The 14,844-nt window shown below is 39.0% G+C and overlaps 1 protein-coding gene and 1 long non-coding RNA gene across 43 annotated transcripts in view; one reads left to right on the top strand and one right to left on the bottom strand.

The window, feature by feature from the left end:
• CSNK1G1 (casein kinase 1 gamma 1) overlaps positions 1-14,844 on the top strand; it is a 168,813-nt gene that overhangs the window by 142,086 nt on the left and 11,883 nt on the right. For 26 of the 40 annotated variants that reach the window (XR_012022765.1, XM_072809084.1, XM_072809112.1 and 23 more), the window contains 2 exons: positions 2,076-2,186; positions 13,115-13,221. Coding sequence is in view for 38 of the 40 variants with exons in the window: in XM_072809084.1 (XP_072665185.1) it covers positions 2,076-2,186; positions 13,115-13,221 (218 nt within the window). In the remaining 2 variants the exon portion in view is untranslated. Of the gene's footprint in view, positions 1-1,101; positions 1,245-2,075; positions 2,187-12,304; positions 12,547-13,114; positions 13,222-14,844 lie in introns of those variants that run through there. The other 14 variants (XM_072809092.1, XM_072809102.1, XM_072809095.1 and 11 more) reach the window with 4 other exon arrangements.
• LOC140623094 (uncharacterized) lies at positions 799-13,603 on the bottom strand. 3 transcript variants are annotated; one of them, XR_012022770.1, is made up of 5 exons: positions 12,946-13,603; positions 12,245-12,522; positions 7,778-7,936; positions 2,908-3,022; positions 799-1,186 (listed from the first exon to the last, which is right to left on the bottom strand). It is a non-coding gene; the product is annotated as an uncharacterized lncRNA (long non-coding RNA). The 3 variants fall into 3 exon arrangements; XR_012022769.1 differs by having other exon boundaries at positions 800-1,186; positions 12,245-13,603; XR_012022768.1 differs by lacking the exons at positions 12,245-12,522; positions 12,946-13,603 and adding an exon at positions 10,066-10,185 and having other exon boundaries at positions 803-1,186.

The following is a 14,844-nucleotide window of genomic DNA, read 5'->3' as shown; positions in this document are numbered from 1 at the left end:
CCCGGGTGGCTCAGCGGTTTAGTGCCGCCTTCAGCCCAGAGCATGATCCTGGAGACCTGGGATCGAGTCCACATCAGGCTCCCTGCATGGAGCCTGCTTCTCCCTCTGCCTTTGTCTCTGCCTCTCTCTCTCTCTCTCTGTGTCTCTCATGGATAAATAATTTTTTTTAATCTTTTAAAAATTTTTAAAAAAACAGTAAAGTCCTAGAGAGAACTGAAGAAACTATCACTAATGGGTAATAGTTATGGGTTTTACCTATAATATTAGAACAGGTTTATTCTTATGGTGCCTGGGCGGGCTCAGTCAGTAGAGCATGCAACTCTTGATCTTGGGATTGTGAGTTCAAGCCCAATATTGGGTATAGAGATTACTTTAAAAAATAAACAATAAACCCAGATTTATTCTCAAATCTCTAGTAGTAAGAAGATACAAGATTAAGTGCTCTGAGGATAGGATACTGTCAGTAAGTTTATAAAAGTTATTATGTTATAAACTACAGTCTTATTTTTGAAAATGAAACATCTGTACTTCTGTTAGCAGAAATAGTCTGAAGGGCAGGTTTTTTGGGTAGCTTTGATTTCTCAGATGTGACTAGTGATATAGAACCAAACCCCTCTTTTGTTAGAGAATTTAGCAAGTAAGTTAATACAGCTGCTTCCTTACAGAATATGCTCATTCCCTAGAAATACCAGGAAACATGATCCAGGATCCAGGATCCTTTACAGTACTTCATATTCCATTAATAAAGATGAATAAATTGTAGCTGGTATATGAGGCTCAGGTTTTGTTTTGGTTCTGTTTTAATGGAAAAAGCCTTTTTGGTAAGTTACAGAGGACCTTTAAACAACTCTTGTCCATGAGATACAGGAGAGGGAAAGTGAGTATGAACCTCAAACCACTTTCCTTTACCGTTTCTTTTTTATAAAATACAACTTTGATAGCTGTGAGCATCTCTAAGATTTATTGCATCCCTGCTGGTTTTCATGCAGAGCAGCAATATCATATCCCAACCCCTGCTGTTGTTTATATCAGCAGCAATTAAAATTTGATTTACTAATCCTTCATTGCTGCCTCTCCAACTCCTCATTTTTCATTTTGTAGAGCCTTAGGACTGTTACAGCTGAGCATCATGATGTTAACACCTCCTCAGCCATCTGGTACAGGGGAAGAGGCACCTAAACAGATTCTTCAGAACAAAAATCACAAATGAGCAAGATCAGAATAGTGTGAGATCTAAAGAACAGGTAAAGAAGGAATGAAGAGAGCCTGAATGACAGCAGAACTGAAAGCAGAACCCAAAAACATTTTGGATTGGAAGCCCTCCTTTTGCTGGGGAAAGATCTGCCTTTTGCTTTCTAGAAGAAAGCAATTCGTAGTAGTCATATCTAAAACTATTTCTAATTCCAGACTAGAGGCCATTAGCTAGAGGAATCAGGTAAACATTGTAGCCTTACCCACCCTCATCTTTTCATATTTCTTGACCCATGAACCTGTTTTGAAGATATATTTTTTTCATCCTCTTAGAGAAGAAAGCATATTCCAGCCACTCTCACTGATCATTTTATCTTAGTTGAAAGTCTTATAGAGGTTTAAGTTGAGAGTGGTGGGCTCCCTATTTAAGGAAAAGCCATATTATCTTGATTCATAATGCTAGGAATTTTCTGTATTGACTACTGTCTATTTAGGTAGATCTTTAATCAGTGAAATGATTTGTAAGTATGATTGTTCCTTTGTCCAACAGTATTAACATTCTGAATTTGGTCTGCTTAGTGGCTACTGAAATTTTACTAATATGGAAGCTAAAATTGATTGCAGCTTTTGGTGATCCCCCCACCCCTCTTTTGGTGATTATTGTTTTTTTGTGTCTGGGTGAGGTTGGTGTGCATTGGCTCATTAGGCTGAAATGAATGTAGCCAAGCTAACTTTTTCTCAGTGCTTTGCAGCGGTTGTTAGTTTAAAATCCAAAATGAAAACAAAACACTCAGGGACACTAATGTACTTGATTTTGTTATTGCTTGCTGTTGCTTCACCTTTCCTTCCATATCTTGCTCTCATGCTTCCTAATGCCTGAGCAGACTGCATCGTCAGAGCGCCGAGGAGAGTGGGAAATCCAGCCCAGCCGGCAGACCAATACCTCGTACCTGACGTCTCACTTGGCTGCAGACCGCCATGGGGGATCAGTGCAGGTACTTACTGCCTTTATTGCCCTTTCCTGGCCTTTTCAGCTTGGCTGGTGGAATGTTGACTTGCTTCTGAAACTTTGGTTCTTTTAGAAAGGAAACTACTGTAAGGTTGAGCTGCTTCTATAGTTAACTCAATATCTGTGTGCTGATTTTCTGCCTAAGTGGACTTGTAAGAATCACTTGTTGAGATGATTATTGGTTGTTGTCATTGACTAAGAAATATCTATATGATTTCTGAACTGGTTTCTGGTTAAACAAATCTTACAACCTTGATCTCATGATAAACCATAAAAATAATGTCAAGGGAGAAGTATGTTAGTGTCTAGTATGTGAATTTTACAGACTCGAAATATAGAAAATAAGTATTTTTTCGGATAGAGACTGCATATGTAGCTCATTCCATGATGTATGTGCCTTAGCACATAAGATGAGGATGTTAATTGGTCAAAGTCATTTCTGAGTGGGTACCCAAGAAGTTGGGTTGTTTCTTTTTTCCTTCTAGAGTAAGTGTGATCTTAGAGAATTATTTCTGATTTCATTTGGACTATTTTGAAGCTCTGTTGTCTCTTGTACTTTAGAACATCTGTGTTTCTTTACTCTTCTTATATGTTACTCTTTTAATAATCTTAATTCAAATATGTCTCTCATACTGTTAAGTGACACTATCAGTTGGGGCACAAAAGTAAACTCAAAGCCACCAAATCATATAAAAGGATAGACAAACCTTTTGCATGTAGAAATGAATTTTGATAGGCTTGATTGTCTAGAATATGTTTTTTACATGGAGTGATTCATGAACACTGTGTTATTCACAGGAAGTCAGGAGTCAGCTGTTGGTTCTGTTAAAAAAAAAAAAAACTCATAAGAACATCTAGGTAATAATGATGGATTGAACTCAAAGATCTGCTCTCACCTTCACCTGAAACAGCATTAAAAGAACGATAAAAGGCTTTTTTTTGAAAGGCATGAATCCATACAAGGAGAGAAAAAACAGATGAAGCAATAGCAATAAAATGTGACATACTAGAAAGCACATAGGCAATTATTCAATGACTTAGGAGTCCCAAGAAAACTGAATTCTGAGCCAATAGAGCCTATTTTCACTGGGTAATCCTCCAAAGACTCAGAAGTTGGCTTTTTACAAGGGGAAGTTGGTGTGGAGGGCCATGTGCTGAAATAAAGAGTGGTTAAAAGTCTGTTTTCTAAGAAGCCAGAGATACCTAGATGCTCTCCCCATCCCTAGAAAAGACCAAAGATTTATTCTTTGGCAAGGGTAAAATAGAGGGTATAACAATTGGGGGAAATGAGCACATTTGGGGGTGAGGAGCTATATTGAAGAAAAGGAATATTGAATTAATGTGTGATCCATACTTAAAAGTCCCACCCCTGGAAAAAAAAAAAAAAAGTCCCACCCCTGTACTCTTAGCAGTCTCCCACTTTTTTTTTTCTTTTTTTCTTTCTTTTTTTTTTTGAGAGAGAATGGTGGGGATTGGTGGGGGAGGGGCACAGGGAGAGAGAGAATCTCAAGCAGACTCCCTGCTGAGCACGGAGCCCAACACTGGCTTGATCTCACAACCCTGACATCATGACTTGAACCAAAATCAAGAGTCCATAGATGTTTAACCAACTGAGCCACCCAGGTATCCCGAAAGAGAGAATCTTTTTGTTTTTGTTTTTGTTTTTTAATATTTTATTTATTTGAGAGAGAGGGAGAGAACAAGCAGGGCAAGCAGTAGAGGGAGAAGGAGAAGCAGGCTCCCACTGAACAGAGAGCCAGATGCAGGGCTCTAGCCCAGGACCCCAGGATCACAACCTGACCTAAAGGCAGACACCTAACCGATTGAGCCACCAGGTACCCTGAGAGAGAATCTTAAGCAGGCTCCATGCCCAGTGCAGAGCCCAACATGGGGCTTGATCTTACAACCTGAGATCATATCCTGAACCAGGCACCTCAGGATGCTATTTTAAAAAGGAACATTCTGGGACACTTAGGTGGCTCGGTGGTTTGATACCTGCTTCGGCCCAGGGTGTGATCCTGGAGACCTGGGATCAAGTCGCACATTGGGCTCTCTGCATGGAACCTGCTTCTCTCTCTCTGCCTCTCTGTCTGCCTGTGTCTCTGCCTCTCTCTCTTTGTGTCTCTGATGAACAAATAAAAAAATCTAAAAAAATAAAAAATAAAATAAAAAGGAACATTTAAGAGCAAATAAAAAAAAGAGAGCTCTTAGAAATTAAGAACGTGATAACTTAAAGCTCAAGAGTTTGAGATAGTTTAAGAAAGCCTCCCAGAAAGTAGAGCAAAGAGAGAGGTTAAAATGGTAGAAAATATTTCTTCAAAAAATAAAAAATAGGAATGCCTGGGTGGCTCAGCAGTTGAGCATTTGCCTTTGGCTCAGGGCATGATCCTGGGGTTCCGGGATCAAGTCCTATGTTGGGCTTACTGTATGAAGCATGCTTCTCCTTCTGCCTATGTCTCTGCCTCTGTGTTTGTGTGTCTCTCATGAATGAATAAATAAAATCTTTAAAAAATAATAAAAATAAAAAATAGAGTTACCTTGTAACCCAGTAATTTCACTTCTGGATATTTATCCAAAGAAAATGAAAACACTAATTCAAAAAGATACATGCACCCTTCTGTTTATTGAAGCATTACTTACAGTAGCCAAGATGTGGAAGCAATCTAAGTGTCCATGGATAGATGAATGGATAAAGAAGATGTAGTGTATGTGTGCACATGCATATTACTTGGCCATAAAAATGAAGTCTTGCCATTTTTGACAACATGGGTGGACTAGAGGCTTTTGTGCTAAGTGCAATAAGTCAAACTGAAAAAGACAAATACCATATGTTGCCCTTATCTATGGAATCAGAAAAACAAAACAAATGAACAAGACTTATAAATATGAGAACAAATTGGTAGTTGCTAAAGAGGAGGCAAAAGAGGTTAAGAGGATTAAGAGATACATACTTCCCGTTGGAAAATAAATAAGCTGGGGTACTTGGGTGGCTTAATCAGTTAAGCATCCAACTCTTGATTTGGGCTTAGGTCATAATCTCAGGGTCATGAAATCTAGCCCCACGTCAGGCTCTGAGCTGCTCATGGAGTCTGCCTAAGATGCGCTCTCCTCTCCCCCTCTGCACCCCAGCCCCTGCTCACTTTCTCTCTAAAAAAGAAAAGAAACAAGTCACAGGGATGAAAAGTATGGCACAGGGAATATAGTCAGTGATGTAATAACTTTGGGGCCACTCAGCTAGCTCAATGGGTAGAGTGTCTGGCTCTTGATATCATGGTTGTAAGTTTGAATCCCATGTTGGATGTAGAGATTACTTAAAAAAATTTTTTTAATGTAATAATTTTGTATGGTGACAGAGGGTAACTACACTTATCGTGGAGAGCATTTTATAATGTATGTTATTAAATTACTATGCTAAAAAAAATAAATAAAATAAATAAATTACTATGCTGTACATCTGAAACATATATGTCAACTATACTTTAAACATTTTAAAGTTAAAAGGGTTTAAAAAATGAAATAGTAAAAGACAAAATATAATTAACTCTAAGGAAAACAAGAAATTGGGGATCCCTAGGTGGCTCAGCGGTTTAGTGCCTGCATTCGGTCCAGGGTGTGATCCTGGGGTCCCGGGATCGGGTCCCGCGTCGGGCTCCCTGCGTGGAGCCTGCTTCTCCCTCTGCCTGTGTCTCTGCCTCTCTCTCAGTCTGTGTCTCTCATGAATAAATAAATAAAATATTAAAAAAAAAACAAATTATACAGGGAAGGAAAGAACCATGGTATATACTCTATGGCACAGCTATAAATAGTTTTTAATAGTCATAATATAAAACTACAAATTGATCTGATCAGAATTACAGTATAAACTATAGTAGAAGAAGACTAGAGGGATGGAAAAGGTGAATCTAATGCCTAAAAATAAAGAATCAAGATGCATGTTATTCAGAGATATGGAGGTAAAAACCAAAGGAATCCATTATAAAGGAGGAAAAATAGTGGAGTGGGAAAGAGACTGCTATTTTTCCTAATGATCCTTGTAGAAATATATTTTTTTAAGATTTTATTCATTTACTTGAAAGAGAGAGAATGTGCACTAGTGTGGGGGATAGGGGCAGAGGCAGAGCAAGAGAAGCAGACTCCCTGCTGATCAGGGAGCCCAGCACAGGGCTTGATCCCAGGACCCCGACCGAGATCATGACATCAGCCAAAGGAAGGCATTTAACTGACTAAGCTACCTAGGTACCCCGAATCCTTGTAGAAATAATTTATATGCATATACATACATATCAGCCTTCATCTGTCACATTTGCAGAAATTTATCCATCTAGTATTGTTGAAACAGGAGTTAAAACTATTTCAGAGGATTATTTGGTATTATCTTTTATTTATTTATTTTTTAAATATTTTACTTACTTATTCATGAGAGACACAGAGAGAGAGAGGGAGAGACACAGGCAGAGGGAGAAGCAGGCTCCATGCAGGGAGCCCGATGTGGGACTTGATCCCGGGTCTCCAGGATCACGCCCCGGGCAGAAGGCAGGCACTCAACCGCTGAGCCACCCAGGGATCCCCTGATATTATCTTTTAAAATCTTAAATACCTATACTTTTTGATTCAATTAATCCAGTTTCAGGCAAATATTCCTCAGAAATGCACAGATACTGAGGATTCATGTTTTAGAACAATGCTGCTAAAGGAAATGAGTCATTTTTGTAATTTCAAATTTTCTAGTAATCACACTAAAAGTGTAAAAATAAACAGGTGAAACTAACTTTAATAACATTTAATCTAAAAAATAATAAATAACATATTTAATCTAGTTTAAAATACTTCAACATGTAGTCAGTATTACAAATAGTTATGAGAGGGATGCCCAGCCTTGTTCAGTTGGTGGAATGTGCGGCTTTTGATCTCAGGATTGTAAGTTCGAACCCCACATTGGGTGTAGAAACTACTTAAAAATAAAACCTGGGGGGGGAAATATGAGATATTTTCCTTTTTTTTAAATGTAGTGTTTGAATTCTGATGTATATGTTACTCTTACAGAACATGTTTGGACTAGCTGCATTTTTCGTGCTCAGCAGCCACAATAGCTTAGCTATTGTTAAGGATGCTGCAGTTCTAGAATATTTGTTGCTACTTGTTTCTTTTTTTTTTAATATTTTATTTATTTATTCATGAGAGACACAGAGAGAGAGAGAGAGGGAGACACAGGCAGAGGGAGAAACAGTCTCCATGCAGGGAGCTCGATGTGGGATTCGATCCCGGGTCTCTAGGATCACACCCTGGGCCGAAGGCAGGCGCTAAACCACTGAGCCACCAAGGCTGCCCCCACTTGTTTCTAATATCAGAAAATCTGATGCAAAAAAAAAAGAAAACCTGATGCAACTAAATGTTCATATGTATGAACAACTAAATGTTCATAATGTTCAACAGTAATTAAAAAATAATATAAAATTCAGCATTAACTAAAGAAACATAATACTTCCATACAGTGGATAGAGATCTCTGGGTCTTATGGGAATTACCCAAGGTGTGTTGTAGAAAAAGCAAGTTGTAAAACAATATATGAAATTTTACCTGTGGCACCTGGGTGGCTCAGTCTGTTGGGTGTCTGCCTTCACCTCAGGTAATGGTCCCAGAGTCCTGGGATCAAGCCTGCATTGAGCTCTCTGCTTGGCAGGGAGTCTGCTTCTCTCTCTCCCTCTGCCTGCTGCTCCCCCTGCTTGTGCTCTCTCTCTGTCAAATAGATAAATAAAATCTTTAAAAAAAGAAAAAAGAAAAAAAAAATTGGCCCCATTTTAACTTTCACACATATATGCAAAAATATTTATATATAAAAGGATTAATATACATACATGTTAGTGTGTGCAGAAGAAAAAAAAGAAACAATGTAGAGTAGGGGAGGACAAACACAATCAGTGGGCCAAATCCCACCCTCTGCTTGTTTTTATAAATGAAGCTTTATTAGGACATAAGTATACTCATTTGTTTATATATTATATATGTCTGCTTTCTTGTACCAATGGCAGAGTTGAGTAGTTTCCACACAGACTGTATAGTCCACAAAGCCTAAAGTATTTACTAGTCTTTTTATGTAAATATTTTGCATACTTTTGTTCTCAAGAAAGATACTGAATTTCCCTCTGCCATGTCACTGGAAACCTGCACTTTTTATGTAGTCTTTTTTAATATTCTATTTTTTTTTTTTACAATAAACATGCTTATCTTTTAATTAGGGGAAAATGCAAAGATTAAATAATTTTAAAAGAAAAATACCTCATAATCAGGAATATCTGGACAGTTTATTAGATTTGTGTTCTTAGAACACAGAGGTGCTCATTTGGGTAGTGCTTCCTACTGTCCACTGTGATGGGTTATCTTTAAAATTGGAGTTGATTAGAGTCTCTGGCATCACTTTTGGAAAATGCAACCTCCCTCTACTCCCTATAAAACTAAGTTCTGCCAGCTTCCTTGATAGAGGACAGGCAAGAGTACCATTTCCCTAATATTACATTAAGTTCTGGTTCTCCTTACTACATCTGCCTTTTTCATTGTAGCCCCAGTTTGTGTATACTCATAAAAGCTATGCTTTTTGCAAACCAAATTGGCTGTATTTTTCTAGCACAACAGATGCCCACATATTTTCAAGTCATCTCACTTCCCAAAGGTAATGTGGTCAAACCATGCTTAGCCTACCTGGATAACCTGCAGATACCAAAACTCTGGTATTGGTAGGGAGTGCAGAGCACCAAGATGAGAAGAGCTTGCTTTGGTAAGGCACGTGGACACTCCTATTCTAACCTGTGTAATAGGCAGGACCCCCCCGCTCCTATACCTCCATGTTTCCCATCCTTCCACAACACTATATCCATAGATCTTACAAATGTGGATGATCTAAATTCAAGAAGGCAGTATATTTTTTCTTTCAAAAAAGATGATTCCAAAGTTGTTTAAATTAAAATGTGTAGAAAATATCTAGAAAGCTCCAAGACCAAGCAAAAGCATGAGATTTGAGAATGACATTTAACTTTTTTTTTTTTTTAAGATTTTATTTATTTATTCATGAGAGACACAGAGAGAGAGAGGCAGAGACACAGGTAGAGGGAGAAGCAGCCTCCATGCAGGCAGCCCGACCCAGGACTCGATCCCAGGTCTCCAGAATCATGCCCTGGGCTGAAGGCAGCACTAAACCGCTGAGCCACCTGGACTGCCCGACAGTTAACTTTTAACTAATAATTACTTTGCTCAAATCTTTCTAATTTTTAATCATTTACAATTCTTTTTAAGGTCAATAGTATTCCCATTTTATAGGTAGGGAATCTAAAGTACCAAATTACCACATATATAGTTGTGAGAAGTAGGATTGAAATGTTGATTAGCAGCTAAAATATTGCTTCCCTTGATACATAATTCCCATTTTTCTTCATGGTCATGTTTTGAAAAATGAAGTTTAATAACTCAAAATTTTTACTTAAAATATTAAATTACTTATTAAAGGAGGTGTTACCAGTATTGAGGAGTAAAGTTCCAAATAGCACTTTACCTTCATCTCTTTCATGGTTAGTCCTTTAAGCTATTGCTTTGGTCTTATGTGAGTGATATAGCCAGAGGAATGTCGGATTAATTCTAATAGTGATTACGACAAAATAACTTTCAGTATTCTAGGTACATAAATAAGCTTATTTTTTAATGAAGTTATACTAAAAATTCAGTAGAAAGGGTATAAAAATGATACTGCTTAAAATACTAATAATTTAGTATATTCATAAGGGTGTTTTGGTTTGTTTTTTGTTGTTGTGTATGGTTTTTTTGTTGTTTTTACAATTTTTCAAATTGCTTTCTATAACATCATTGTATTTAACTACCGTAGTATTTATGAGGTAGGTAGGACCAAGGTTGTTGGCCAGGTCTTAGAGAATAGAAACCAGGGCTCGCCAGAGGTGGTTGATGGTGAAGTGAGGTCTGGAACCCAGCTTTCTGGTCACCTATTCTAGCGTTAATTCCACTGTGTCTAGGCAACAGTTCATGATTTGACAAACTGCACCTCTAGCCTCAGAAGTGGTTGCTCTAAAGACCTAGATTAGTAGCCGCTGATTCCCAAGGATATTTTAGGTATAGTTAAGTTAAAAGTTAGACACCTGGTAATTAGATTTGTGCCTGATTCATTTGAGACCAGGTACTCACTAATACAGATAAGATGTTCAGTCTGTAAAATGCAGATAACCTCTTCTTCCTTAGATTGCCCAACATTGCTAATAGGCCAAGTGGCAATTCATAGCAATGAGAAATTAGAGAGCATACATGTGAGACGCTGTGGGCAGGCGCCATGATCCAAAGTCATCAAGTAGTTGGCAGTGGTGATGCTTGCTGCCCCCTGCTTTGTTCATATTAGTAGAGGCCAAGATATTTTATTTAACATCTTGTCTAGTTCTGAGCTGTTCATTAGAAAACTTACAATGATTTCTCCTGTAGCCCTTATACTTGCAGAATGCATTTACCAGCATGATTGCCAGTGTGCAGCCAGGATGTGCCCCAAGAAATAAATGTAGGCCGAGGAAGTTCACAGGACAGCATTAGCATGAGGAGCTGTGCTTCTCTAATTTGCAAACCTTCATTCCTCAAATTTTGTTTTTGCTGTTTATCGCCCTAACTTCAAATTTCTTCTTGAAATTTTCAAATTTATGGAGAAGTTAGTGGTGGTGGTAGTCAGATGAACGCATGCAAATCACGCAGATCAACTCAAGTTAATCATTATTAAGATTTTGCCACATGTCTTTCATTCTGTGGTGGTGGTGTGAGGGGTGAGGGGGAGAGTGTGTGCTAATAATATTTGAAAGTAAATTATAAACATTGATTGCACTTTATCTCACGGTAGTTTAGTCAAAGTGTCTTAAGAACAAATGCATTCTTTTATGTAACTAACACTGTTGTCATATCTAAGAAATTAAATAATTCCATAATATCTAATCTACAATCCTTATCACATTTCCAATTGTCCCCCAGATTAATTTTATAGGGTCCAGGATCTAATCGAGGTTTACATTTGCATTTAGTTCTTATAACCCTTTAGTCTCTTTCAATCTCTTAGTCATTTAATTTCTCTTAGTCTGTAACATTCATCTCTGTGTTAAAAGGGGAAAAAAATTTTTTTAAGAGAAGTCTTTTATGAGGAGTCCAGGCTTGCTGTCCTATAGAGTGCCCCATGTTTTGGGTTTGTCTGCTTTTTTTCTTTTCCCATCATACTTAGATCCAGATAAAACTTTCTTTGGCAAGAATATCACATAGATAAGGTTATATAATATTTGTTATGTCAGGAGATAAGTAAAGTTGAGTGGTTCCCTTAATCAGAGGTGCTAAATTTGATCACTAGCAGATCCCTTGGATAAGTCCAAATTTATTGTTGTAAGTTTCTTTGACTAACCACACAGCATTGTTTCCATTTTTTAAATCATGTATTATTAATAAGATCAATAAATATTCTGATTTAGAAATAATGGTAAGTAAATACTGCTAGTAAGCAGTGTTTACCTTGTGTGCCCTTTATTCTTTGAATAAATACCCCAAAGATCCCTTATACTAAACATTTCCACCTGCCCTTTTATGACTATGCAGGAAATTTTTTCAAATAAGCTGCTGGTGAGGACCCCAGATCTAGAGGGAGATAAGAATAAACATTTGTGGAGGGAGAATAGCAGTAGTATGAACACTTACTGAGCCATTACCATGTACCATAGGCTAAACACTGGGTGTGCATTGTCTGCACAGTAACACTATCAGGTAAGCAGCACTGTTTCCCCATTTTACAGATTAGAAAGCTTAGGCACAGAAAGATTGAGGATCTTGCCCAAGGACTCACAGCAAGTAAGTGGTGGAGCTAGGGTTCAATTCCAGGGCTGACTAATCCTAGAACGCATTTCGTAGTTACTATGTATGCTGTGCTACCATATTGTGTGCCAGGTATTGTACCGGACACCATGTCATACATTTGCTTGTGTAATTTCCCCATCAACCTGTAAGAAACCATCTCAAATAGAAGTTACTTACCCAAGGGCATATGATATCCGAACCGTTCATCCTATTTTGTGGTTCTCTCCCATGTTTCAGCCAAGATCTTTAACAGCAGAGTGGTTTGTCCAGCGGGGTCCCTTTTCCCACTTCCCAGCACCCACATAAGCAGGAATCATGTGGAAATGAAACCAGGTGACAGAAGCAGCTGCACAAGCAAGAGAAGCCTGATCGGGTCCACATTAACCAGATGACAGGAGTGAGAGCCTTCAGTTACAATTCGGGGACCATCAGTGAGAAATGGGATGACAGTGAACCTGAAATAAAGGTTGTTGAAATAAGACTGGTCTTCCAAGGAAAAGCGTTTCCTTTCCGTCTGTCCTCTCACGGGACAGAGAGGATCCAGCAGTCTTGTTATTTGAGTTAACTTCAAACCAGTGGTCAAAGCCATGAAGAAATTTCGGAAGGAAAGTGTGATTACTTATAGTTTCTGATGCCCACTATTGATTTCCATTTTAGAATTTTTTTCAGCATCATCACTGAGTCTATTTATAATTCTAGCATAATAAACTGAGGTAGAATTAGAGTAACGTGACCTATTTCATAGTCTTTTTGTGAAGATTAAATTTACACACAGTGTAGCAGAGTGCTGACACAGAGTAGGCTTTCAATATGGAAGTTATTATAGGATCACATCGTTGCATTTTGTGTCCTCTCATGATATGGCCTGGGAACCTTACCTAAATGAGGATATCTGGCCCCTCAGCTCAGGAAAACAAGTATTCCAGACACTGCCTGGTTAGTATCTAAGTTATAGACTAGTTAGAGACCCCCTTAGGGACCTTCTCTGGTGCTGGCAGGAGGCTCCTGTTGCCATGATGTCTGTCACACTCCATCTTTCTGTTGCAGGTGGTTAGCTCAACCAATGGTGAGCTGAATGTCGATGACCCCACGGGAGCCCACTCCAATGCACCAATCACAGCTCACGCCGAGGTGGAGGTAGTCGAGGAAGCTAAGTACGTTCATCTTTTAAGGGGGCTCTTGAGTCCTAGGTTGAAAAATCTATCTTTCCCTTTCTATGTGCTGTGCATCTCAGACCAGATTCCTCATGCTTGTGTCCTCAGCTTTCTTCCTTTGACTATTTTTTGCATGGTACTTAAGGCTGCTTCTGCCCTCGTTAGCTGTGATTTCTGGGAAGGCCATTGCATTTTTCTAGTCCGCATGGGGCAAAAGACCTAGTGAACTAAAAGAATCGTGGTGTAAAAGCTAGAACAGATAGCAGTCCTGAGCCTCTTGGGTTCCTGGAGCTTCTTGCTCCCTATGGGATACAGAGAAAAATCTGTTTATCTTAAACCATGGACCATACTGAACAGCATTTGATTTCTGGTTCTTAGCCAAGAATTCTGCATGTAGAATCATGGAGCAAGGGTTTCAGGGCCATTGTGCTTTCACTTAAATGATTCTGGATTCAGAATCCCAATTTCAAACTCCCGATAAGTCAGGCAAGATAGTCTTGACACCTGTGAGTAAGAGAGTCTTGGGAGGAGAGGAAATCACACTACTGGGAAGCGGTGAGTCCACTCCCTTTTCTGCTTCTCTTGCCTGTGAATGTGTTGCCCTACCCATTCCATCAGCCCCTTGGTGCTCTCTGCATGGCGTGTGGTTAAACTCTTTAGCATATGGGATAGAAGGAGGAATAGTTGCCAATTCTGCAAAAGCAGCATTTCTTCTCTTCTTTCCCCTTTTGCCCCATCTCAAATTCCAATCCAGACTTAAACTCCAAAAAGACATGAGGTAGGGAGAGAAGTCCTTTACAAATCAGTAACTGCTGCCAAGCCTGATATGGGTAACCTTTCTTATAAACCCTTTGAGAACATTCAGGCTATCCCAGTATCTTGTTCTCGGAAGCAGACAACATTTGAATAGTAATACTGTATCCCGGTTGGTCTCTTGAGCCCCCAGATGGCCCCAATACCAGCCTGAACATGCTTGCACCTCGGGGTCTCAAGTGGTGGGAGGCCAGTCAAGACCTGCATTCTTCCTTCCAGCCCTCCTTTACAGGGCTGTCCCCTGCCCATTCCTCTGTTCTCCTGCTCATCTGTATGATGAGCTCACTTTGCTTCCAAGAGGTCCTTTTCTTGAAAAGCCAGGATTTAAGGATTCCTACCCGTAGATAAAAAGCAACCAAGGATGAAATTGGACCTTTCTCTTGTCACATCTGTGCTGACTGTAGGCAGCTTCAGATGCTTCTCTCCTGCTTTATATAAGGCCCTGATAAGAAAGAAAGGCAGGGAGAGTTTTTAATGCCAGCAAGAGACCATTTTTAGTAAGGAAATATGCTCTTTATTCTCAGGGACTTTGGAGATTTTAAGCTTCCGTGACAAAACTTCATTCTCCCAAATAAACAGTATGGTACTCCTTATCCTCTGGGTTCTCAATATTGGCTGCACTTTGGAATCACCTGGGGCATGTTAGAAAATACATATATCTGAATCATGGCCTCAGTCTGATTTTATCTGGGGTTATGGCCTGAGCATCAGGAAATTTTAAAGTTGAGGTGATTCGGATGTGTGGCCGAGGTTGGGAATCATGGTGCTAAAGCATGTTCTGATTTAAACATTGTCTGGGCTTGAAGGATG

Source organism: Canis lupus, chromosome 32 (genome assembly GCF_048164855.1).
Source record: "Canis lupus baileyi chromosome 32, mCanLup2.hap1, whole genome shotgun sequence".
Lineage (NCBI taxonomy): Eukaryota > Metazoa > Chordata > Mammalia > Carnivora > Canidae > Canis > Canis lupus.
Note: the sequence above shows the minus strand (reverse complement) of the source record. Positions and strands in the feature narration are given on the sequence as shown.